This window comes from Temnothorax curvispinosus, unplaced genomic scaffold, assembly GCF_003070985.1.
Source record: "Temnothorax curvispinosus isolate PA1 unplaced genomic scaffold, ASM307098v1 QBEX01006981.1, whole genome shotgun sequence".
NCBI classification, from domain to species: Eukaryota; Metazoa; Arthropoda; class Insecta; order Hymenoptera; family Formicidae; genus Temnothorax; species Temnothorax curvispinosus.
The window spans coordinates 97349-120587 of NW_020216761.1; the positions used below are offsets into that span (position 1 = coordinate 97349).

The 23239-nt window shown below is 43.7% G+C and overlaps 1 protein-coding gene across 1 annotated transcript; it reads right to left on the minus strand.

Moving 5' to 3' along the window:
- Positions 1 to 218: 218 nt before the first annotated feature.
- LOC112456572 (G protein-coupled receptor kinase 1-like) lies at positions 219 to 20895 on the minus strand. The gene is made up of 15 exons (XM_025019213.1): positions 19609 to 20895; positions 7293 to 7369; positions 5040 to 5113; positions 4811 to 4912; positions 4600 to 4674; positions 4429 to 4490; positions 4289 to 4340; positions 4009 to 4200; positions 3602 to 3909; positions 3350 to 3524; positions 2497 to 2874; positions 2352 to 2406; positions 2123 to 2271; positions 1848 to 1940; positions 219 to 1533 (listed from the first exon to the last, which is right to left on the minus strand). Exons 1-15 carry the CDS (start codon positions 19719 to 19721, stop codon positions 1375 to 1377), a joined length of 2064 nt encoding a protein of 687 aa, XP_024874981.1. The 5' UTR covers positions 19722 to 20895; the 3' UTR covers positions 219 to 1374.
- Between the last annotated feature and the right edge of the window lie 2344 nt (positions 20896 to 23239).

Consider the following 23239-nt stretch of genomic DNA (forward strand, 5'->3'; position numbering starts at 1 on the left):
GAAAAGTGTGCAGCGGATATTAAATAGTTTGGTACTTGAAGCGAACACGCGTACATAAATTATGAGTATTAATTCGTTTGTAAATCACGAATGAAAAACTGTTACAGGATATTTACTACCATTTGATCAATAAACGTGATTATTGAAATAAAATCTATACCTTTCATAAATGTACCAAATTCCGATTGTTACGGTATAAAAAATGGACCATGGACCAATTCATTCGTGACATTGATATGTAATTCTTTTCTCGTACAACTGTTAAATCGAACATTTGTTAATTTCGCACATCAATCACGATTACGTAAAGATTTACGATCTGTTTAAAACATGATGTAATGGAGATCACAAATACTTACTGGACTTTAGCGTTGCTCTACTGATACATGATGCAGGACGAAAGAAAGCTCTTCTCATCTACGTTCATCGCATATTTTATTGCCAGAGCGGACTCGCGTATATCCACTCGAGCGTACATATGTTGCATGCATTCGGTATTCGATTCACTTTTGGTTAATATACAAACGAGTTTTCTCTCTTTTTTTTCTCATCCTTTCGCACTTAACAACACAATAAATAATGAGTCACTTTTGTTTCATCATAAGGATAATATAAAACTGGTCTCTCTCTCTCTCTCTGCATTAGTAAATAAATTAAGTAAACGAGCGGTACGACAAAACGCGTAAAAAGTAATAAGAGTACGGGATCGCGTAGAGAGTACTAGGTCATAATAATACACTACCGGATGTATGTTTTGTGTTTTTCGTGTGTTATCCGTTAATTTTTGTTCGTCGCTCGGTCGGTCGCTAGTCGCTATGTCACATGTTGCACATACAACTAATGTACAAATATAACGAGATGCCTACGCGCCCGCACCAGTGACCAGAAGGAGCCGCGATTACTTGCGTGTACATATGGTTTTTTTTGGTGTACGTGTATATATGTATGTAAATATGTGTATGTATTTATGGGCGCGCGCGCATAATCCTCATGGCCCTGGGAGAACGTACGCACGTACGACACTACTTGGCTAGAGTCTCTATAATACACAGCGCAGCGCTATCCGCCATATAACGAAATTTTCTTTGGGACGTTCCGTTTGATCGAGGTGCGCCAAAAGAAGGATTTGTTCACTTTTTTTTAACACTGTAGCGTTAAAGTCCAGAATAAGCCTTCGGAAGGAAGAGGCACTACCTGCGTTGCCATTCTATGAAACGTTCCTCGCGCTCTCTTCTTAAATCCTTTTTCTTTCTCCCATCCATCGCTGCTCTCTCCATCATCCGTTTAGTATAAAAAAAGTTGTTGCTGCTGTCGCTGCTGCGGGGCAGTGGGACTGGAGTATGACGGTGCGACGTCGCACATGACGACAATGGGCTAGTTGCCGTTCGTGGACCGCTGCGTCGCCGGGATCACTGCGTCCCGTTCAGTCCCGTAGATCTTGCCTGCTTTTCTCGCCATATTTCCGAGCATCTCCATTGAGCATTTGTGTGCCGATCTTAACGAGAGCGCCCACTCTTTCAAGCTTATCTCATCCTATGGCAAGTCAATTATCATTATTAGTAGCGTTTAAAACTTACGAGTGTTCTAATTGTTCAATGATCGTGTTATTCAAATTTTCTGCTTGAGAATCTTAAATCTCTTCCATTTCGAGACTCATTAATAGGCTCTAGCCCTCATTAATAGTTTTCATTAATGTATGAACTATCCAACATTGAAACTTGAAAGTTTCCACCTTGAACTATTTGAACAGTTAGATCATGAACAGTTAAGGTCACTTGTCTGAATTCTAATTGTTGCATTTTATCGCAAAGTATATCATCAATAGAGACACTGAAAGATTCACTTACGGCATTTGTAAGTACGATTTTCGCGTCCCTCGTACGCATTATAATGCACTGTTCCCCTTTTACGAGCTGTAAGTCCGCTCCTACTTCCTCAACCTGAAAATGTTTCATATTGCATAATGTAAGTTACTCTTTTTCTCGAACGAGGTGAAATGTGAAACGTATCATATCACACATTAAGTAACAGGATCACTATATATTTTGAAAAGATCACGATTTAACTTTTTGACCTCCTTTAATATACTCTGTCATCCTTGGAACATGATGTATGTACTTACTTGATCGAGAAACACGAGCTCAGGCTTGGTCGCTGATTCAGGATGTAACTCTAACCGATTCGGATATAGTTTCGCGTAGCGCGTCTGCCATGCGCTCGCGAATGGACCTCCTAATTTCTTTATATAACCGTGTAATATACAGTCTGAACCTGTAAGTATAAATGACCGATGCCGATTACAATTCCATTCGGATTCTAGAGCATCCATGCGATACGTATGACACACTTACCTTTCTCATCTGTATCAAACCGCTGTTTTTGTTTCGCCTTCTTTTTATTTTCCAACTACGAGGACGAAACAAAGTGAAATCTTTATGTTAGTAAAGAGTCGATAATCAAGTTATTATGGGCAATAAGATGAAATATTTATCTTACCTTGTCTGCTTCATTATTGATTGTCTCGAACACAGTCTCGGCCACTTCAGTCTGCCATCTTTCGGAGATGACAAGAGGAAAGTTTTTGTACAGGTCTTGATCCGCTTCCGTCAGCTTGATTCCTTTCGTGTCTTCCTCGTCGAAGGATCCGATGTCGAAGGCGTCCGCGGCGTTGACCTCACCGCGCGGCGGTATTAACGGCGGCGTGTACTTTAGCAAGTACACCTGCTGCCAATCGATACCACTGAAAAACGGGTGCGCCTTTAGCTCATCCGCGCCGTTGCCACAACAGCCGAGTCTGTTGTTGATGTCCCGTTGTAGCAAACCTTCCAACAGCGACTGCAAATCCCGCGAGAATGTCTCCGGTATTCCGACGTTCTGCAATTGATTAAAAAAATTAAGTTGAGAATCGTCGTGTGTCTAAGTTTCTCGAGAGATCTTTGTGAAATCGCTTGGAATCTTCCGATCGATCACTACGATCCACATCAGATTATGATATCAGAAGCAAAAAGACTACATTTATTTTTTCTATGCTGTATACAAAAATAAATTAGTTTTTAATAATTCTTCTATTAGTAAATAGAAAAATAATCAAAAAGTAATGTAAATCTTGTTTTTCCGAAGTAAAAGAAATCTTATAAAGATTAACAGCTATCGATTAACTCACTAAAAAGTTTGATATTTTTTCGCAGATCTATTCTATCAACACAAATGGCAGCATATATACAAAGGTGTAATTTATTTCGACATACATAAAAGATTCATGTAAATTTTTGACTTTTGACATATCGTCACAAACAAATATGATCGCGGCGACTGGGAAATTTCCAGCGAGAATATCTTAACAACGCACCATGGTTAGCGTCATACGATCTATTTCGTGTTTGTCCTTGGTATTTTGTTGCCTGAACGGACTGCGTCCTATCAAGAGCTTGTACAGCACGCAACCGAAGGAAAACCAATCCGCACTCGAATCGTATGGGGTGTTCTTTGAGAGTACCTCCGGCGCCATGTATCCGTGGGTGCCGCTATTACAGAATAACAAGTTCAGATCGTTGCGTTATAGATTGAAAAGTTCGATCGGACTTGGGCTACATGTACGTACACACTCGCGTGCGGCTTCTTCTTTGAGAAATCACATGCCAATCCCAGATCCGATATCCTGACATGTCCGTGCTCGTCCAGCAGTATGTTCGCGGGCTTCAGATCACGGTAGACAATGTACCTGCGGTGCATGTGCTCGAGGCCGAGGATCATTTCCGCGGCGTAGAACTTCACTTCCGGCTCGTTGAAGACTCCGTGTTGGTTTAGGTGGTAATGCAGATCGCCGCCGTTCATCAGATCCAATATAAAGCACAGCTTGTCGGCGGTGTGAAACGCATACGTCATGCACACTATGAATGGGCAGTCCACCTGTGATAACAACGCTTTATCATGTCACGTCGTATCACCGTGATTAAACGCGAGGGCATCATTTTTTACAACAAGAGAGAAAAAAAACAAGTTCCTTACCCCGGTACTGACTAGCGAGAGCATTATCCTCTCGTTGAGAGCTAACGTTTCACCCTGCTTCATTTTAATGCGCTTTTTATCCAGGCATTTCATGGCATACATCTTGCCCGTGTCCGCTTTCCGGCAACCGTACACCTCGCCGAAGCCGCCCCTACCTATTATTCGATGCACGCTGAAGTCGTTCATCGTCAGCTGCAATTTCCGTTATAAAACGTGCGATAATTTAATCTCGAAAATTCCGTCCTTGAAAAAGGACGAGAAAAACGGGACAAATCTTTACCTGGATATTCAACTCTAAGTTTTTCCACTGGCAGAAACGGGTGTACTTATCGCTAGAACATACACAATTTTCTTTTAATCGTAAGTTACGTCACGTACAGGTTCATTTTTATTCGCGAGAGCTCAGGATGTTATTTGTACCTTTCCAGAAATTTCTGAAACGGCTCCCCTCGCAGATGGTTAAATATTTCCTCGATGTACGGCTACAAACAAAACAAAAAAAAAAAAACATAGAAAAAGTTTCGTAAGTCACGAACAATATCGATCATGTACGCGCAATCGCGCGGATAAGGTCACGAGACAATGACCTACCTCGAACAAGTTAACTGGGACTTCATTTTTCATGAGATATTTATGCACGTGAGATACCGCCTCTTGCGAGTATTCCTGCAAAAAGATAGAGACGCGTCGTGTGCATTAAAAAGTCACATACACCAAGAGAGGGGAAGAGAAAATTCTCCTACAATTATTATATATTACAGGAGGAAACGTAATTCGGTGCCACGTCGATATATACACTCACGTGAGAATGCGCCAGTAACTCTTTCATAATATAATTGTCGTAGATCTCCCGGGCGAGTTTTCTCCTCTCCTCCGGGCACTCGAGCTTCTCGTACGCCTTGATCTACAATGCACAAACATGAAATTTCTTTATGCAGTCGGGGTGCCAGCGGGTGTGTGGTATATGCGACGGTACTGAAAACTTAACTATATATAATATATATAGTGTGTGCGGACTAAAAAACACGAACCTCTTCGTAAAACCTAAGTTGCGGAATCGGTTCCTCCGCTACAGTCTCGCAGAAGTCTTTGAATAAAAGGTAACCTGGAAGTACATGTGGAGTTTGCTTGACATCGGCAACTTTCAGTAAATTGTCACAGCTCTCGCTAACATTTAACGCCGTTTCTCTACTCTCGCGAAAAAAAAAGAGATAGATAATAACGATAACTGGCGACCGAAAGACGAATCATCCGTGTTAAATTGGCGCGGTCCCGCCAAAGGGACCAGGTGTCTTTTTTTTCCAGGTCATCTCAGGCCGGTGATCAAATCGCGTTCTACAATTCAGGATGGAATGTACATTATTCAATTCTATCGATTAATTTGAGAGATAACAAATTTAATTGCTGCTCGATTTAATATCGTATTAAAATAACGCTTTACGAACAAGGGAACACTTAATTAGCGATTCATAAACGAGACTGTCGATTACCTCAGAGAATGGTTTTCGGTGAAATTTTTTGCATGGACGAATATTTACGCTCGCGTTGCGCCGCGTTACGTTGAAAATCTCCGAAATTCACGGTGCGAAACAAGTTGCGAGAAATTAATTGGTACGGTGACCGCGGCTATGTTTATCTATACACTGTTAAATTCATAAAGTTAAATTAAACTCAATTTTTAGTAATGTTTAACTATTCTATAGGTCACCACTGGTCCTACTCAATATGTAGTTAATTTAACTAAAACAATGTTAATTTGACTAAACCAATGGAGTTAAAATAATCCTATTTTATTTCAAACTGATAAATTTTGACGCATATGGTAGTTAAAAATAACAAAATAAATCTAACTCATGGTATTGGTTTAAATTTCATCCTTTAACCTTTAACGGTGTATCAAACAATAAAATAAAGGTTACGGGTCAATAACAAGCAAAAGATTGTTAAAATTCAAAAAGATATATTGTTACAAACAATTGTTAAAATGAGACGTTTCGGCAACACCGTGCCTTCCTCAGCCAAATTTAATAGAATTAATAACATTATATATACGAATAGTCAGGAATCATACATTTCTACATCCAATAAGTATATACAGTAAGAATGTCATAAAATCGTAATCGCTGTACAAGTACGATCCTTAATTGAAAGTTGAATCATAGAATTGTTGAACGAAAAAAACCGGAATCGCTGCACATTTTTAAAAACCTTAATTGAAAGTCGAATAATAGGATCCATGATTTATTCCTCAGTCGGCAGTGGGAATGAATCGAGTCAGTCAGCGATGTTATCACGTCAGAATCAAGAGTCAATAGTTAAAATAGAATGTGTATATAAACTGTAAAAACTGTAAATTAAAAACTTGTAAGAGCGAGTAAATGTAAGAATTTGTTACGATTATACGTACTGAGTGAGACTAAATGTAGGATCAAGCTATAGAAATGTATCCCAAGCAACCGTACTGTATCAAATCTTGTGTGTGACTGAGCATTATCGCTCTACAAGAATCGATTGCCAACAAAGGATGTAAATAGACAAATAATTAAATTCCTATGAATTGTTACTAAGTTTGTTTCGATCCTATTATTCGCTTTCAATTAAGGTTTTTAAAAATGTGCAGCAATTCCGGTTTTTTTCGTTCAACAATTTTATGACTCAACTTTCAATTAAGGACCGTACTTGTACAGCGATTACGATTTTATGACATTCTTACTGTACTTATTGGATGTATAGAAATGTATGATTCCTGACTATTCGTATATATAATGTTATCAATTCTATTAAATTTGGCTGAGAAAGGCACGGTGTTGCCGAAACGTCCCATTTTAACAATTGTTTGTAACAATATACCTTTTTGAATTTTAACAATCTCTTGCTCGTTATTGACCGGTAACGTTTATTTTATTGTTTGATACATACAAGCCTGACCTTTATTTATATTTTAACAGTGTATGTATAAATATTATGAATAATATACGCATGCATTTTGTATGATTGCATTAATTAGAGAGAAAGAGAAAAAGGGAGAGAGAAAGAGAGAGCGAGAGACAATATACCGATATTTGAGGTCTATATATAATTGGATCGTACTACTACCGAACACAGAGAGATAAAAAGGCACGTTGAGAGAAGGTTCTCCTCGCTGCGCAATTAAATTGGGGAAGTTTGGGCGAATTTACGAACTAAATGTAAGCCTCCTTTGTCTTTGATCTCGTCAAAGGGCGGGAGGGCCGAGAGTGTGGCGAACGAAGGGCGCGGGACTATCGGAGCGATAGCTTACTCACCTAACATTTGATTAAATATTTTGTCGAAGTTTACTTCGTTATTCTTCTCCAGATATCTGTGCATGACGCTCCGAACGCTGAAACAGAAAGGATCGATTTTTCCCATCAACAACAGTTTATCGTTGTCGCCTACGGTGACGTGGTCCTTTTTCCGAGAGACTGATAAAAGCGCAAAAGGGAAAAATGCAAAAGCGAATATGTAGTCGCATAAAGATATTTCTCGTTGGAAAATTCGGGGGACCCGGAGAGATCCCTGAAATTTCCGGAGAGATTCCGGCCCGGGTGGCGGCAAAACCCGATCAGTTATTCCATCAAGCGTCGCCGTCGATGTAAATCTATCGAAAATGTGCCCGGCGCGTTTCGCGAGGAATATATTAGCGCGACACGAAATCCCGTCATCCGCCATCGCCACCGTCGCGCCTACATCACGATGAGATTGATCAAAATGTCAAACGACGGAATTACAACCGTTATTATAGTTCATTGTGTCATCGATACAGCTCGATCCGCGGGTGCAAGCATCAAGAACGACAAGAGCCGCGGGCTCGAATAACAAAAGCGCTGCCTCCGCAGATACCGGACAGATAACAGCCAATTTGACAAAAAATACAGCGCGCATCTCTTTCGTATCCAGTTATCCAAATGATCCGCGCGTACCACGCGAAAGCACGTGGGCGTTAGGGTGTTAGAGCACAAGAGGGTTCATTTCGCATTGCCGCGGAGTCAATAAATAAATAAAACCGCGTGTCCTTCTCGTTATCCCGGCGGATATTTTTGTCGGGGTCCGGCTGAAATATTGAAACAACCAATTAACCGTCATAAATAATAAATTGGTCGAGGACATCCTACGATGTGCGACGCGTATATATTATAATATTTATACGCCCGCGCCGTAGTGACGTTTCAATACGAGCGACTGACAATGAGAGCGGAAGATTCCTCCTCTCCTCCGAGCAGCATCTTTCACAAACCGGTGTTTTAGCGAATACTACGCAGCGCGATGGGCTAAATAATTCTCGCCAATCGACGAGGATTCGGAACATTAATTTAACTCTGAAGTTTCGATCCGGCTGTCATATATTGAGTGCTTGCGCAAATGCTCGATAGAAAAAGAGAAAAAAGGGAGAAATGTCAGACGCAGTTGCGGTGTATCGAGTCAAATCAAGTATCGTAAAGTGCCATTATCATCGCAGCATCGCGTGTCAATTGCTTCGCGATGGATGCATCACGCGAGGATACATCCGTAACGCAACTCGATCGTCCGCAATCGGTAGCGCGGCTATTTCAGTCGAACTGGCTCATGAGAGTGACCAGGCGATTGAAAAAGAGGCAAACGAGACTGGAAAGTGAGCGACGTGCCTGCGATAACAAGAACGTAATCGATGACTCTTGAAGAGATAACGTTAAAGGGCGTGTGCGTCAAGAGTGCATTTCTCGGGACGCGCGCGTTTCTCCGCGACGATTTATTTTCGCGTACGCACGATCTTATTGGGAAATATACACCACAGGAAAAGATAAAATGATTTGTAATATTTTAATTCTTGCGAAAAAATATAAGACAATGAAATATATTTCACTTTTATCTTTAATCCCAACGACATTACAGGTTTTTTAAAATAAGCATTTTCAATCATTGGACGGGATTTTATGCCTAATAATAATTTTGGAGAATTTTATACGTTTCGAGCCACGTGCCGACTGTCTTTGCGAATGGTTTTAAAATGCAGCTATTATGTCGTGCTAAAGCTGGAAATGTAATATCTCGTCCTGAATTAATTACTGCTAATATAAGCATCTTATAAACTTGCAAAGAACCTAATTATATTATTGAACCGTTCCGCCTATTTCATTTTCTTCTAACCAACTCGATGCTGACGATCGGACAATTGCCACTGAAATTACTTTGTCATCAGAAATACCCTACTTCGATCCACTACAAGATTTTGAAATCTTCATGTCAGTTTTATCAATGATTAATCGTCTTTGTATCGCACTCGTTCGTTCGATCGTCCGTGGGGATCGATTTTTCACCTCTCCGGCCGGCCCTTGTTAAACAAATAATTGAGTTCGCCGCAACATTCCACCTACCATGAATTTTTTATTTACGCAACAGTATTTTCGGGAGCTCGTCACCATAGAGAATAAAGATACTAAGGGCGCTGATTTCTCGCGCTAAATTATACAATATCGGAGCCGAGTCGATCAGCCGGCGCGGCGACGCGGACTTTTAATTTCGCGATCGCGCAACATTAAAAAAAAAAAGAAAACGACACATGGACCGTTTCGAAAGTCTCGAGGAGTTATTATGTAAAGCGACTACTTATAAAACAAATATTAAAATTTATTCTCAAACGCGCTTCTGGGCCACGTCACGCCGACTTTTATTTCACGCTGACGTAAAAGCGCTTTTTATCATTTATATTATCATTTGACAAAGGGAAGCCGTTGAGGGAAGCGAAGAATGAAACGAAGAAGCTTGCCCAAGGATGACTTTAAAAGACTTCATCGACTAAAACGCACACATTTGTCTCTTTCTGAATGTATATTCGTGCGTATAGGGGATCGTTCTATCTGATTCCACATGTGAAGGAACAAAGATGTCTCAAGTGTCTCGAGTGTTGATGAAGTATCACTTCCTGTAATTAATCGGAGGTATAAAAAGAAGAGGAATGCGAATAAACAGCTGGAGCCTTGGCATTTTAAAAGTGTTTCGATAATGCCGGGCTTTTATAAAGATATAAAGGTAGAAGCGGCGTAAACATGACAATTTAAGTGATGGAGCTCGGAGGATAAAAGCTCGGTTGGCTGTAAAGTTTGATTCGGGTCAATTTCTGGGTAGCCGTGGGGGAAAGATTTTAATCCACGGTAGGGTGGAACACCGAGTATCGAGCGGGGGTGAATGAGCTTTACAACCGATCAAAATAAATCCGTGTTTCCAGTGATTGGTTGGAGCGTCGCCAGATAATCGCGTATATCCAGCAACGGGCAGGCCCTTCCACTCCCCGTTCGGATCGTGTTCGATCGACGCGATGAATTCAAAATCTAGCACAATGTTATACGGTTATGAAAAAAGACACGAGTGGGCAGTTATGTAAATCCGTCTGAACGCGAACTCTGTTTTAATTGCTTCGAATTGCTCGAGCGCAAGAAAAAAAAATATACACGTAAAAACGGAAACAACCGAAACTTTCCTGTTGCTAAATTAAATGCCATTCCCAAAAGTATCAAAATAATTTAAAACGATCATTTCGGTTTTGGATCGGCCAGTCTTTTACGTCTATTTACAATCGTCATTCAAATCTTAACTCAAAACTCGCGTCCGGCAGGATGCTTAGCATAAAGTTCCGCGTGGAACAAAAACTTGAAAGTTTTGATCGTCGTGTTTCGCAGAAATCAGTCAGGAGTCTTATTAGGACGCTTGAGAACTATTCAGCGGAGAAGCGGACAGAATTGACTGCGATCCTTCGCGAAGAATGAAATCCGAGAAAGATTGAATCTCAAAACAAGCTTCACGTGGAATTCTTTCGCTGAGAATCGCAATTATCAATATTATGTCGTAAACGTCAAACCATCTCATCGATTCAACCGGGCGTATCTCGGTAATCGCGTGATTACAAAGATAGATCTTATTATCCTAATCGACCCTGTCGATACCGCGATAATGAAAATTGGATGATTTTCGTAACAATGGCGCTCTCGATTAGCCGCACGCAATTTGATTTTGAACGGCAATCATACAGTACCGGCCGACTGACCGTCAGCTTTCGGCTTGTGTCGAAATCGCGGCGCTAAAACTGCGTAAACCGTGCCGCTCGCCGGCGTATTTCTGTTCGTGCCTCAAAAATCAAACCGAAACCTCCGCGCGGCGTGCGTGCGTCGCAGTAAACGTTGCTGCAGGAAGATGAAGAAGTTTATTGAAACGGGGATTGCTCGTTCGGTTGCATTAGCCGACCGCGCGGCGCGGTAAAGCCAAGCTGCAACGATCACCGCCGTTTACTTATTTCCATAAAGTACATATCCGGGACGCGCAAAAGACTCGCTCGCGTCACACTTTGCCGCGCGTGCATCAATCAAAACAATTCGTATTTTTCCCGTAGCGAAACACAAATAAAATTAATTGCCGCGACGTCAATTACGAGAGGAGCATCCCGTACATTCCGCTGATGTGTTTTTTTCCTCAATTTCATTTATGAGAAGAAATCGAAGCGAGCGTCCGGTACGTTCGTATCTTTACAACCGCTATTTTAATAATTGTGATTAATGCATAAACACTTTCATTGGCGTCTTAAAACTGGTCTTTCCTCTTCTGCAATCCTTATTGTTTCGCTGCAGTAAAAAAATTGGAATCCGAAACTTCTTTTTCGGCAGTTTGACCGACCGCGCAGATCTATTCGTTGTTGCTGAAAATTGCGTCGTTCCAGAAACAAAATTCGCGTTGCAAAAGTTCGAGAAAATACTGGCTTGCAAGACTGATTGACTCGCATTATGCAACGTAAAATTAAGGAGGCGACATTTGACCTTTTTACGCGCGCATGGAGACCGCCAGACCGGGATCTTTAACGCTCCACTACATTATGTTTCTAAACGCGCTGAGCGCGTTTCCGGACTGAGATAGATCCATTTATTATATCGGGAAAGAAATCACACTGTCGATGTGGTACGCGAAGACAGACAGGATACTCTTCGGTGCCAACTCGATTCGACAAAGTCATTTATCCTCGCGTTGCATAACGCGATCCAGCTGCAGCCGAGCGCGTGGAAGCGCGTCGGTATATTAATCATTCCCAAAGTTGCTTGCCTCTCAGGCTAAAATCGTGAACACAGTTAAAATCGCGTAAACAAGCGAGCGAGCGCACATCAAGAGAAAAAGAGAGAGAGAGAGAGAGAGAGAGAGAGAGAGAGAGAGAGAGAGAGAACTCATGCTAGACTTTAGACGATATTTCCATCAACCGACGGCGTTACTATCCGTTTCCGTCGGCTCTGCTGCCGTCGTTTTCCGCGAGCAATTTGACGACGGGAAAATTACACTTTGTCCGTAAAAGCGGCTTCGGATCTTCGGATTAACGAACGAGCGCCCTCGAGTGCACGTTCTCGAATGTCCTTTTAGGCTCGCGACGAAAAAGCGGATTCATCTCGGCAGCGGCTCTTACGAGTCTCTTTCCGGACTTTCAATCTTCCGTACCACCGTTCCACCATCTTTCTCCTCGGTTTGACTGCAATCTCCCTTTTTTTCCAACGTGAATAGGGTAGTTTCGCGGTTGCCATTCAGGCGACTGTACGCGCGCTGCGGCGCCGATAAAAGGAGGTAATTAATGTATGCATGTAGCGCCGGATGGGGTATCCTCATTATTTATGGCGACAGTTACGTGTGCGAGCGAGCGAATGCGAGCGCGACATCGCGTGAAAAGATAAGTACGCCACCGTATTTCAATTGTGCGGCTGTCGAAAATGGCCTTTCACGACACAGCGCGAGACTCGTCAATCGCGTCTCAGAATACTTTATACGATTTCATTTACACAATATGATTCATTCGCTTTTATATATGATATTATATAACATTTATTTTTTGCCATACTCACTCTTGCCATGTAATTTTCCTTAATGAGTTCCAAGTTCCGTTCTGTTTTACGTTAACGACACGAATGAAATGCTCGCGGACTCTCGTACTAAAAATGTTTTTATTCGCAAAGTTACAAGTTAGTTGAGCACATTTAAAAGTTATCACTGCGACGGAAAACGAGAAACATATCGGAGTTTAAAAAGTACTGGTAGACTCGCGAGGAGTCAAAAAGACCTCCTTCGAGCATTCCGAGAAAAGTTATCCATTGCGGGTTAAAGCACATATGTCGCTCGAACATAATTACTTAATTTATAGCAAGAGTCAATCACGAAAGCTCACAATAACGCTCGTGACTCTCTTCTCTCGCGAGATGCTCTCTCGTTTATTTACTCCCCTCTAAAAGCTGTTTTTACAACCGAGCCAGAGACGTTTTTATAGCGACACACGAGGCTAGCGAGAGACGACGAGCGCGTTTGCCCGGCTCGTTGATTGCTACCTTTAATTACATCCGGGACCACAGCTTCCTCCGATATACGTCCTTCCGGGAGTGTTGCTATAGGCTTCTTTTTCCTCGTGTTTGCCCGGAGTTATTCCCTTCCGCGCGTGAAAACGGGATAGCAGTTATCCGTTCTGAATACCGAGAGAAGAGCGAGTGGCCCAGTATTTTATCGATCCCACCTGAGCCAATCAACGATTAACCGATCCCGTCCGACGACACTGATGGATAACGCCAATACCGTCGCGCTTGAATCCTTTCAACAAGAGAACCGTGTTCTAACGAATAAAACTCTATTTACAGAGAATATATATATAATTAAATTGGAACAAGAAACATGTGGAAGAATCGGTTACGAAAGCGAGCGGAGGATTAACGTGGTGATAGAGATATATATCGATAATTCCTCGCGAACTAATACGCTCACGGCTCGCTTCGTCGTAATAATCCGGGGATTTATAGGAAGCCGTTTTGCGAATCGGAAGAATTTCAGGAGAGAGAGAAAAAGAGGCATCGGAGAAGTGTACATCGACGAACAAAATGGTGCGCGTTAACAGAAAGAGAGAGAGAGAGAGAAAGAGAGATAAATAGATAGAGTAGAGAGCAAACTTTACCGAGCATCAACACTAGCACTATGATTCGACTATTTATGGACCGAAACAAGGTACTCCGTTTCGCCCCCGCGTCTTCTTGCAAGATTCCTACTTTCAAGAATTCGTTGCCGCGGCAATACGCCCGTTTGCTCGCGAAAACCCCGCAATGTTTCATAATAGATGAAGGAGAAAGAGAGGAAAAGAAGGAAAGGGGCGGGAAAAAAAGAAATACGGAGAAGACCAGAGTTTACATTTGCATTGTACACCTACGCAACCGCTATCTCCGCGCTACGTATATTTTTTCTGTAAGCACCAGCCAGGAAATTTACCACGACTGTTCCTCGCCGCGGCACGCAGAATCGCGCAGTGGGATACCGAATACCGAGCTGTATCGACGCGATACCGAGGCCCCTATACCTACTATACCTAGGTATCTCACGCGGGACGACGGCGGTTAATCAAAGTCGAAAATTGAGTTGTTCCCGAGCTCCTACTCTACTGTATTAGACCGGGGCGGCACGTATACCGGTGGCATCGCACAGCATCGGGTCGTGGTCGTATACTTTGTAGTTCAATTCAAGGATGTTACGGCACGCACGAGCGCCAAGTGTCCCTCGGTGCCTCCGAGGCGTCGGTCTCCGTGAAATGTCGAATGTAAAAACGTAGAGAATGAGCTCGTAAGAAAGTAAATGCCACGGAAAGAGCCGGCGGTCCCTCGTGAGCTGTTACGTGCCGCGTATCTCATAACGTATATCTCGTGTGTTTATAAAATTTTTTGCAAGACCGTTTTTTCCAGACAAACTTTTCTAGAGTAACAATTAAAGTCTAATAAGTCCAAGTCCCGCTATCTGTCTAAACCCTTATACCTCGTGATTCACTTACTTTCTCCTACTTTTTATCCAAAACTCTTTTTCTGAACTTCCGCGTCACCATGTATAATTACGAAAACCAGTTCCATTCCAACGAATCTTTGCATCATGCGTCAACCTTTCTGTTTTACTTGTTCTCTAGTTCTCTTCTAAGAAGCCGCAACTCCTACTTCTGACATTGTTATAAAGCGTTCCATTATTGGTTATAACACATATATCAACGGAAATTAAACCTCATTCCTTTGAGCAAACACACCTTCGACTCATACCATTTGCTCTGTGCCAAATAAAGTCTTATAAGCGAACAATTGTCTACCTTTATTTTATTAAAATGTTACGTGTCGCGTTTCACACGTAACAGAGAGCTCGACGAATATCGCCCGCTATACGTGACATTCTAATGAATCACGCGGTATATTTTTTTTTCTCCTTTCGCGAGATCCTCTGTTAAATACTATGTTTCCGCATCGTAATTTTGTACGTTCGTACCGCACGCACGCTTGAAATATTACATAAACTGCGTATATACTTTTTCCTCTACGCGATTTATGAACGCGACTCGTAATTCACCGTGTGTTCTCTCGATCTCTCCGGCTCCCGGGTTCTCGGGATTTTTCTCCCCTTTCGGAATCTTATTTTACGCAAGCACACGGGGCACGATCCCTCTGCAAGTGGTTCGCAAGAGCGCGAAATGCACTCGAAGGGCACGCGGTTATCCCGACGCGCCGCCAGATGCGCGTTCACGCATTTTTAACTCAAGCGCCCCGTGAAGCGGCGAGGGTTACAACGGCTACGCGATATACCGTTACGCGCATTAATGCTGTCATGAATAATCTCGACGTCGTCGCCGCCGCATCTCGGGAGGTGCAATTTTTTTCTCCTCTTTTAATTAGCCGGCGCTGAACGAGACGAGAGGGAGAGAGGCTGATGCGACGTCGTCGATGACAGCGTTGACTTATACCGGATTTATACAGCCGACGTACGGTCGACTGGGTCGGTGTGACAAGTCGAGTATACTCGACCAGTGTCAACGCTTTTAGTCGGGGTTAATTTTAGTCTAATATTAGTCGACTAAGCTCTTCTCTCAGCGATTACTACGCTACGTAAGCTAAGCATATGACCTGGTTATAGTTTATTTGAGAAAAAAAGATGGTCGCTCCGAGATGGGGTGTCCCCATTCGGTCGCTCAAACTCCGCCGTCGCGCCGGACGAGCCTAACGAGCGCGTGCCGCGCATTTCTCCTCTTTCCGATAACGTCGGTGGGGTGACAAGTTGCGGGAAACGAAATCCTTATCGCGCCGATAATCGTCGAAACAAGCGGAGCGCGCGATTTGTCCCGCGAACGCGTCCCGCGGCTCGCGAGTCTCTCTGCCTCTCTCGAGCGACGAGCACGAGCTTCGCGACGATTAATGCAGATCCGCCGCGCCGTTCGCCAAGTTCCACAAAGGCGTTGCAAAAATAATGAGCTAAAAACAACTCGCGCACTCTGACATTTTTTAGAATGTACCTATTGCGGGGGATATATCGGAGAATCCGATCCGGCCGTAATAATCGAAGGCTGATCAGAAAAATCGGAGTATTATTTCTGCGGCGCGCTCGGGAGGAATCTCGCTTCTATAGATCAGCGCGCGAGTAAGTTTCGCGAGCACGCGATCCATAAAAGCGCGACACTGCGGGCTTGGTTGTTACGGCGTTACGGTCTACGCGGAGTAGCTGACGGATGCAAACGCGCGAGGCGGACTCTGTGCAAACCGGTAATGGATCTCACGCTGGCTAATCCGAATTTAATGGCCACAGGGTAGGGTGACCAGAGGACGACGATTAATCGGGCCGAAACGCAGAAACGGGATCGATACTACGTGCCCGTCCGTCTGCTATAAGCCGACCCCGTATATTAATAGCCCGTATTATAGTTCTAAATGAGACGATATTAAGCGGCGTGAGACAAACCCGCGCGATTCTTGATTACCTCGGAGCCGCGAGCTTAATCCAATAAAATGAAAAAAAGTGTCGGAGCCCGGAGTTTCGCTCTCAGTTTCTTCCTCGAACCGCGCGGAGGAGCCGTCCACAATATTACGGCGACTCGTAAACTCGTTAACGCCGAGAGAATTTCCCATTATCCCGTCATGCAAAAGTTTATCTCGCTTATATCGGCGATCAAAGCCGTGCCCGACTTTCGCGTAAACGCGAAGATAAATCCAACCCGTACACAGTCTTTCGATCGTGAGGGGGACCGCGAGAGTCGCGGATTGTGCAGAAACGTCGCAGAATGTTTCGATGCGCTCGAGAGCGTGTCTATACGCGTTTAATTACACGGAATCGCTGCTGCGGAGTCGCTCGCGATGCGCTTCGGAGGAATCGCTCATAAATCGACTGCACGTTTCCTAGAACTTCGCCGCTGGCTGAATACAGTTTAGCGAACTTTCGCGAGACAGATACCGCGTGTCGAATAAATCGATACCCGGAGTTGCTGCTCCGCTCCGACGCCAACGGCGACGGCGAGCCTCCTTCGCTCTATCGTGCGAGGCACTGCGAGGTGAGGACAAGAGAGACGCGTCGCGTCGTTCACAAGCGACGATGGGCGAATCGAAATGTTTCAAGACGATCGACTTTAAGGCTCCATTGACGGACGCAGCGAGATGTAATCCGATATTCAACGCGGTCCATTCATTCGCGCACCAAGTTCGGCGCGCCAAAGAAACCGCATTTTCTGTGATTATACGCGAGGGGAATATAATCGACAAAGGAACTACCGTGCGCCGCGTTTTCGGGGGATAAACGGAACGGTTACGCGGCCATTTCCTTCCTTTATCTCGCAGGCCGAGAGTAATAAAAGTGAATTACTTATACACGAATATCGTTGACGTAAAGAATATGGATGCACGAGATAGGATGTATTAATAGGATGTGTCTGGGGTGTTGCGTACGTGTGTGTATGTGTGTGTGCGTGTTTACACAAGGACACTTCGTGACACGCGACCCACTGATTCTATCAGTTCTTCGCGAGCGTGAAGCACCGCCGAGCCATAAAATTAATTACGTAAATGAATGGATTCCGAGCATTACGGTGGAATTGGGCCGCCGCCGAACGCATCGCTTTGATGCACTCTAGAGATTTTACGTAAGCCCCGAAGATAAATTAAGCTGAATATTTGCGGAAGGAGCGGAAAAGAGGAAGAGTTTTAAAAAAGCTAAATAACGATTTAAATCGCGTGTCACCAAAGTATTCGTTAAGAACACGCCCCAAACTTTATTAGGGTCTTAACGCTTAATTAAGATTTTAATTAAGTATCTAGCTTGATACCCGTGCTTCGCTACGGTAACACATTTTACCCCTTTTCACACCGTTAGGAGTCGAATTTCTAAAAATCCCTTCTTAGTGGGTGCTTACGTCATGGAAGGAATATACTCCCCGAATTTCATGTTTCTAGGTTTAAGGGTTTGGGCTGGGCGTTGATGAGTCAGTCGGAACATTCGATTATATATATATAGATTGATGAAGAAAATAAAAAAATTAATGCTCGAAACGTTCGATGAGAGATGAGAAAACGGCCATATTTCCAGATCTGGTTATCTAATAGGCTAAACTCTCCCCGGTCATTTCAACTTGGCGATTTGTAAAACTTGTGTAAGCCTCTGCAATAGTTTCAATTTCGTTGCATTCATTTCTGGCTACAAAGGGAAATAACGAGAAATGACGTCCGGGAGGGAAAGCACGTGCTCTCGAGCGACGGTCACCCGCGTGAAAGTTCCTGGCCTCGCTTTAATTGTCCGTCGCGCGGCGCGGCGCCCTTCGCGCCAGTTTTCCCTTATTCAGCGTTTTTCGGCCGCGCACGTGAAACGCTCGCGCTTGCTTGGCGTGTCGCCAGCAAAAACGTAGTCCCGCTCTCCTACCTCGTCGACTTATATTTTCACGAGGCCGAAAGCTACGGTTAACATCCGCGGTTCGCGGACCGAAAATAACGCGAACGGTGTAAACATTGGCAAGTTATAATCGATGCAAAGTACCGATCAGCGGGAAGGTTTTCGCGAAAGGAAGAGAAAGAAAGAACGCGGGGCGGGGGAGGGGACAAAATTTATTCTATCCCCGGTATGAATCTTCCAAAGGTAAACCGAAGTTTAACGAGTGCAACACCGGGATATACGGGGTGTGCGTTATATATTTGTGCACGTAGACGTAGATTGATACGGAATGTCGATATCATAGCGTGAGGGATCAGAGGTAGACCGGTCAGTCTTTTTCTCCCTCGAGAGAAAGTTGAGAGAAACTTTTAACGTCAAAATGTCACGGGGCGGACGATTTAATCAACTTCCGAGGTGCAGCGGGGATCGATCCTCCGGCGAGCACGTGAATCCGATTTGCCGTTGCCGAGATCGCGTGAATCCGTTTGATAGCTTCGCGGTCCTCCGGATCGCGAAGCTATCGGACGGATTTACATGGGGCATTGAAGAGCGAGAATTTTGACGTTGCGACGCCGGCTGCGATCGGAGGCACGCGCGTCGGGCCCCGAGTGGTCAACCGCGGCGTTTTGTTTGTAAACATTATTTATTCCTGGCGCGAGAGAGAAAGAGAGAGATAGAGCTCTCGCGAAGGAAGAACGGGGAAGAAAATAGGCGGAAGGGAGAGGCAGGAAACGGGGAGAGGTTCTCCGGCGGACGTGCGGATAGACGGACGGGATGGACGGATAGACGGATAGACGGACCACTGCCGCCGCTGCCTCCTCCTCCTCCTCCTCCACCCCGTATCGAACCGCACGCAACGCCGCCGGAAATCGCGTCGCGGTGAGGAGTGCGTACCTAGGATCCGGCAGAATGATCTTCTTGCTGGCACGGGCTGCCGGCGTGCACTTGCTCTTCTCCATGGCCATCAGGTAGCTGACATCGGCCAGCACCGCCTCGAGGTCCGCCATTTTCCTCGGTGCTCCTTTCGTCGGTGGGCTGTCGCGCGATGATCACCCCCCTTGGTCGTGGTCCCCGATCGCGGGGTCCTCCTAGTCTGGTTTCGTCTTCCTCCTCCCTCCCTCCCTCCCCCCTCGCCCTCCGGCACCAGCGGACCTAGCACACACGCAGCCGAGAGTCAGCAGCAGAGCTTCGGCTCTGCCACGGGCGGTGCTCCGCCGTCCGTTTCTCACTGCCGCATATTTTTAGCGTAAAGCCGACGGCGACGGTGACGACGGGGACGACGAGGGCGACGACGACGGCGACGGCGGGGATGGCATCCCGTGCGCGATCGAACGGACCGATACCCGCCTCTCTCGCAGGTCTCCCTCGCGCACGGCGGCGGCCCCCCTCAATTGACAGATCCGAGGAGACGGATGGACGGACGTCGATCGACGAGCGGCGATCGTGACGCGGCTGTGGCTTTGGCTGTGGCTGTGCGCGCAGCGCTGACTGCTGACTGAGACCTGAGACCTGAGACCGCGAGGTCTGTGAGACCAGTTGGACTGAGGACTGAGGACACTGAGGTTAGTGTCGTGGCAAGGACAACACGATGCTATCCTCGCGGAGGACAATGCTCTCTTTCTCTTTCTTCTCCCGTCTCGCCCTCTCTTGTCCTCGTCACGACACTCACGACGAGATTCGAGATTCCACTCTGTCCTGCTTTTTTTCCTCGAGCGGGATGCGCCGCGTTCCTCTCCCTCTCCTCCTCCTCCTCCTCCACCTCCTCGTCCGCCGCTTCCTCTCGTTTCACAGTGCCGCCTCTCGCACGTACGGGACTACGCGCCGCGACGAAGCAGCACAGCCGTCGGTCGCGCGAGCACTCATTTCACGCGGGGCGGCCGCGATGCCGTGCCTCTCGTCGCGATCGACGTCGCCCGTCGTACTACCGTCGAGCTCGACTTCAATTCAAGTTGTCGCGGTCGCACGCGCGCATTCACAGCATTCACTCGCCCCGCGTGAAGCAAGAGACCCACGAAAATCTCACACTCGCTCTGCGAACGGACGCGACGGAACGCTGCTGTGTTGCTGCACCGACAAGAGACGATGACAACTGATGACAACGACTCGCGTCAAGCGCAAACTTACAACTGTTCGGTGTTCGGCGCTCGCGCTCGCGCGGCGAGTGTCGCACTACGTACTACTTGCTCCGGCCTCCGGCTCCGGCTTTCCTAACTCCTAATTGGCTCGACTCCCTCTTCTCTTCCCCCTTACGAGTCGGTCGCGAATCATCGTCGGTAAAGCAACACTGTTTCTGTAATCCGACTTTGCCCTAGTCCAACTTTTGCGTCCTCGCTAAATTCGAGTGGTTGTCGATAAGGTAGTCATTCTGTAATCTTTTATATTAAATTGTTCTATGCTGCAGGTCGTGTTTCTTTAAAAATATTTGTTTACATATCGTACGCTCTAAACATTGTTTAGTAAACAGTCTAAACCCTGGCGGAAAAATGTGATATTAACCCTAGACAGACTCACTGGGGTCTACGGGACCCCACGCGAAATTCAAATGGAGTCCCTGCTTTAGGAAGGTTAGTTTTCATACCGAGACCCTAACCATAATTCAGTTTAGTCATCCGGCAATCGACCTCTGTGATTCAGCGAGTGCGTTAGATCCGTGCAGCAGCTGTGACCGAAAAAGAAAATCGTTTGGGGTCTCGTAGACCCCAGTGAGTCATTTACGCTTGACATTTACCACAGTAAAGTATATTTCAGATTTTTTGTAAAAATCGATAACAAAAAATTATACACTTTATAGCACTCCCCGGAAAATTCTACCCCTGTTTCATATATAATTGTTTAAAATTCGGTCAATTATTTCATTTTTGCTGTTCTTGCACAGCAACTGATTAAAACTTTGTAAAGTTTTTGTGGAGTTAATTTTACTGTTTCCATATACTTTTATAACTTTTGACTACCTTTCAAATAAATAATAATCGACAGAATCTGTTTTACTTTCCATTTCTTGCGATTTTTCCCATCCGATAGTTTTTCGTCATTTCCTCTACTTCAGACGTTCAAAGAAATATGTTTTTTTTAAGAAACGAAAAAGTCGTTTACATGCCCTTGAAGGTTGTCTATTCGTCTTTCAAAATCCGTTGGAAATTTTAAAATCGGTGAATTTTATGAAAAATTACAGCATTTTTAATAAAAATAGTCATTTCAGCCCAATTTTTGGTTCTTTTTCTTGTTTTTCGAAATTTTTTTATTGTTCCTTTTTTACTACCACAAATTGATGACTACTATCGTCTTCCCTATTAAACAACAAACAAAATTATCTATTACAAAGTTTTCTAAGAACATTCTGGAAATATTATACACGCGGTACAAGTTTGGGGTTTTTAAGACCCCAGTGAGTCATTCACGTATGAGAAAAATAAGTGAGTCTGTCTAGGGTTAATATGGAATTATTATTATTTATTGGTCTGATCTGTTAACTTCGTGGGATGCTAAAAATTGTGATATATCGGGAATTTATGTTTTGTTTGCAATTTTATTTTCAGTTACTGTTATTTGGTAACTAAAAATAAAATTGCAAACAAAACATTTTCCGATATATTTCTGACGAAATATGAATATTCGATGATTCATGGGATTACTCATTGTTTACATGACATATAGTTTACATTGCATACATATGTATAGATGTAGATTATTAAATTTTATGCGTAAAAACGCTCAACCTTGGTTGGATCTATTTCACGTTAAAAATATCCCTTCAACGTATTGGAATATTTTATCCTTGTAATATTCCAATATTATAAGATAAATGTACCAATGCCGAAACATTTAAAGCCCTATGTCTGGACACCTTTATCATTGTAGTCTTTAAATAAGTATAACGCGAATTAAAATCAAAGATAAAAGTATAAACACAATTAAGAATTTTTTAATTGACTACCGGCAACGATTATAATCGTCGTGACAGATCGTCATCGCGTTTCGACCAAGGATTCTGGTCGTTCTGAATTGAAGTAATTTTATATGCTTATATATAAGCATCTTAATTAAATATTACATTCGTTGCGGAAAATATTACCCCAGCCAGGGTTTAAAATATTACCCCAGTCACGATTATAATCATTTCTAATATATAGTCAATAAAAATTCTAAATTGTGTTTATTATTTTCTGGCAAAGTAAAAATTACTTATTCGGATAAAAGTATAATACAAGAAAAATATTTTTATCTTTGATTCTCTTTAATTTGAAGACTTAATTAATTCGCGTTATAACTTATTTAAGGACTAAAATGATAAAAATGTTCAGACATAGGTATATGTGTCCTGGCATTGGTACATTTATCTTAATATTATATTAATTATTGTTGAGATTTTTTAAATTAATAATGATATTTGTTGAAGATATAATAAATAGTGAAATATGTGTAATAAATGTTTATAAACATTCTTATCCAAACAATAAACATGCATTTTTATTTTAATACAATTTGCTGTCATTTACTTGTTCGAAATTCTATGTGCCTTTTCATA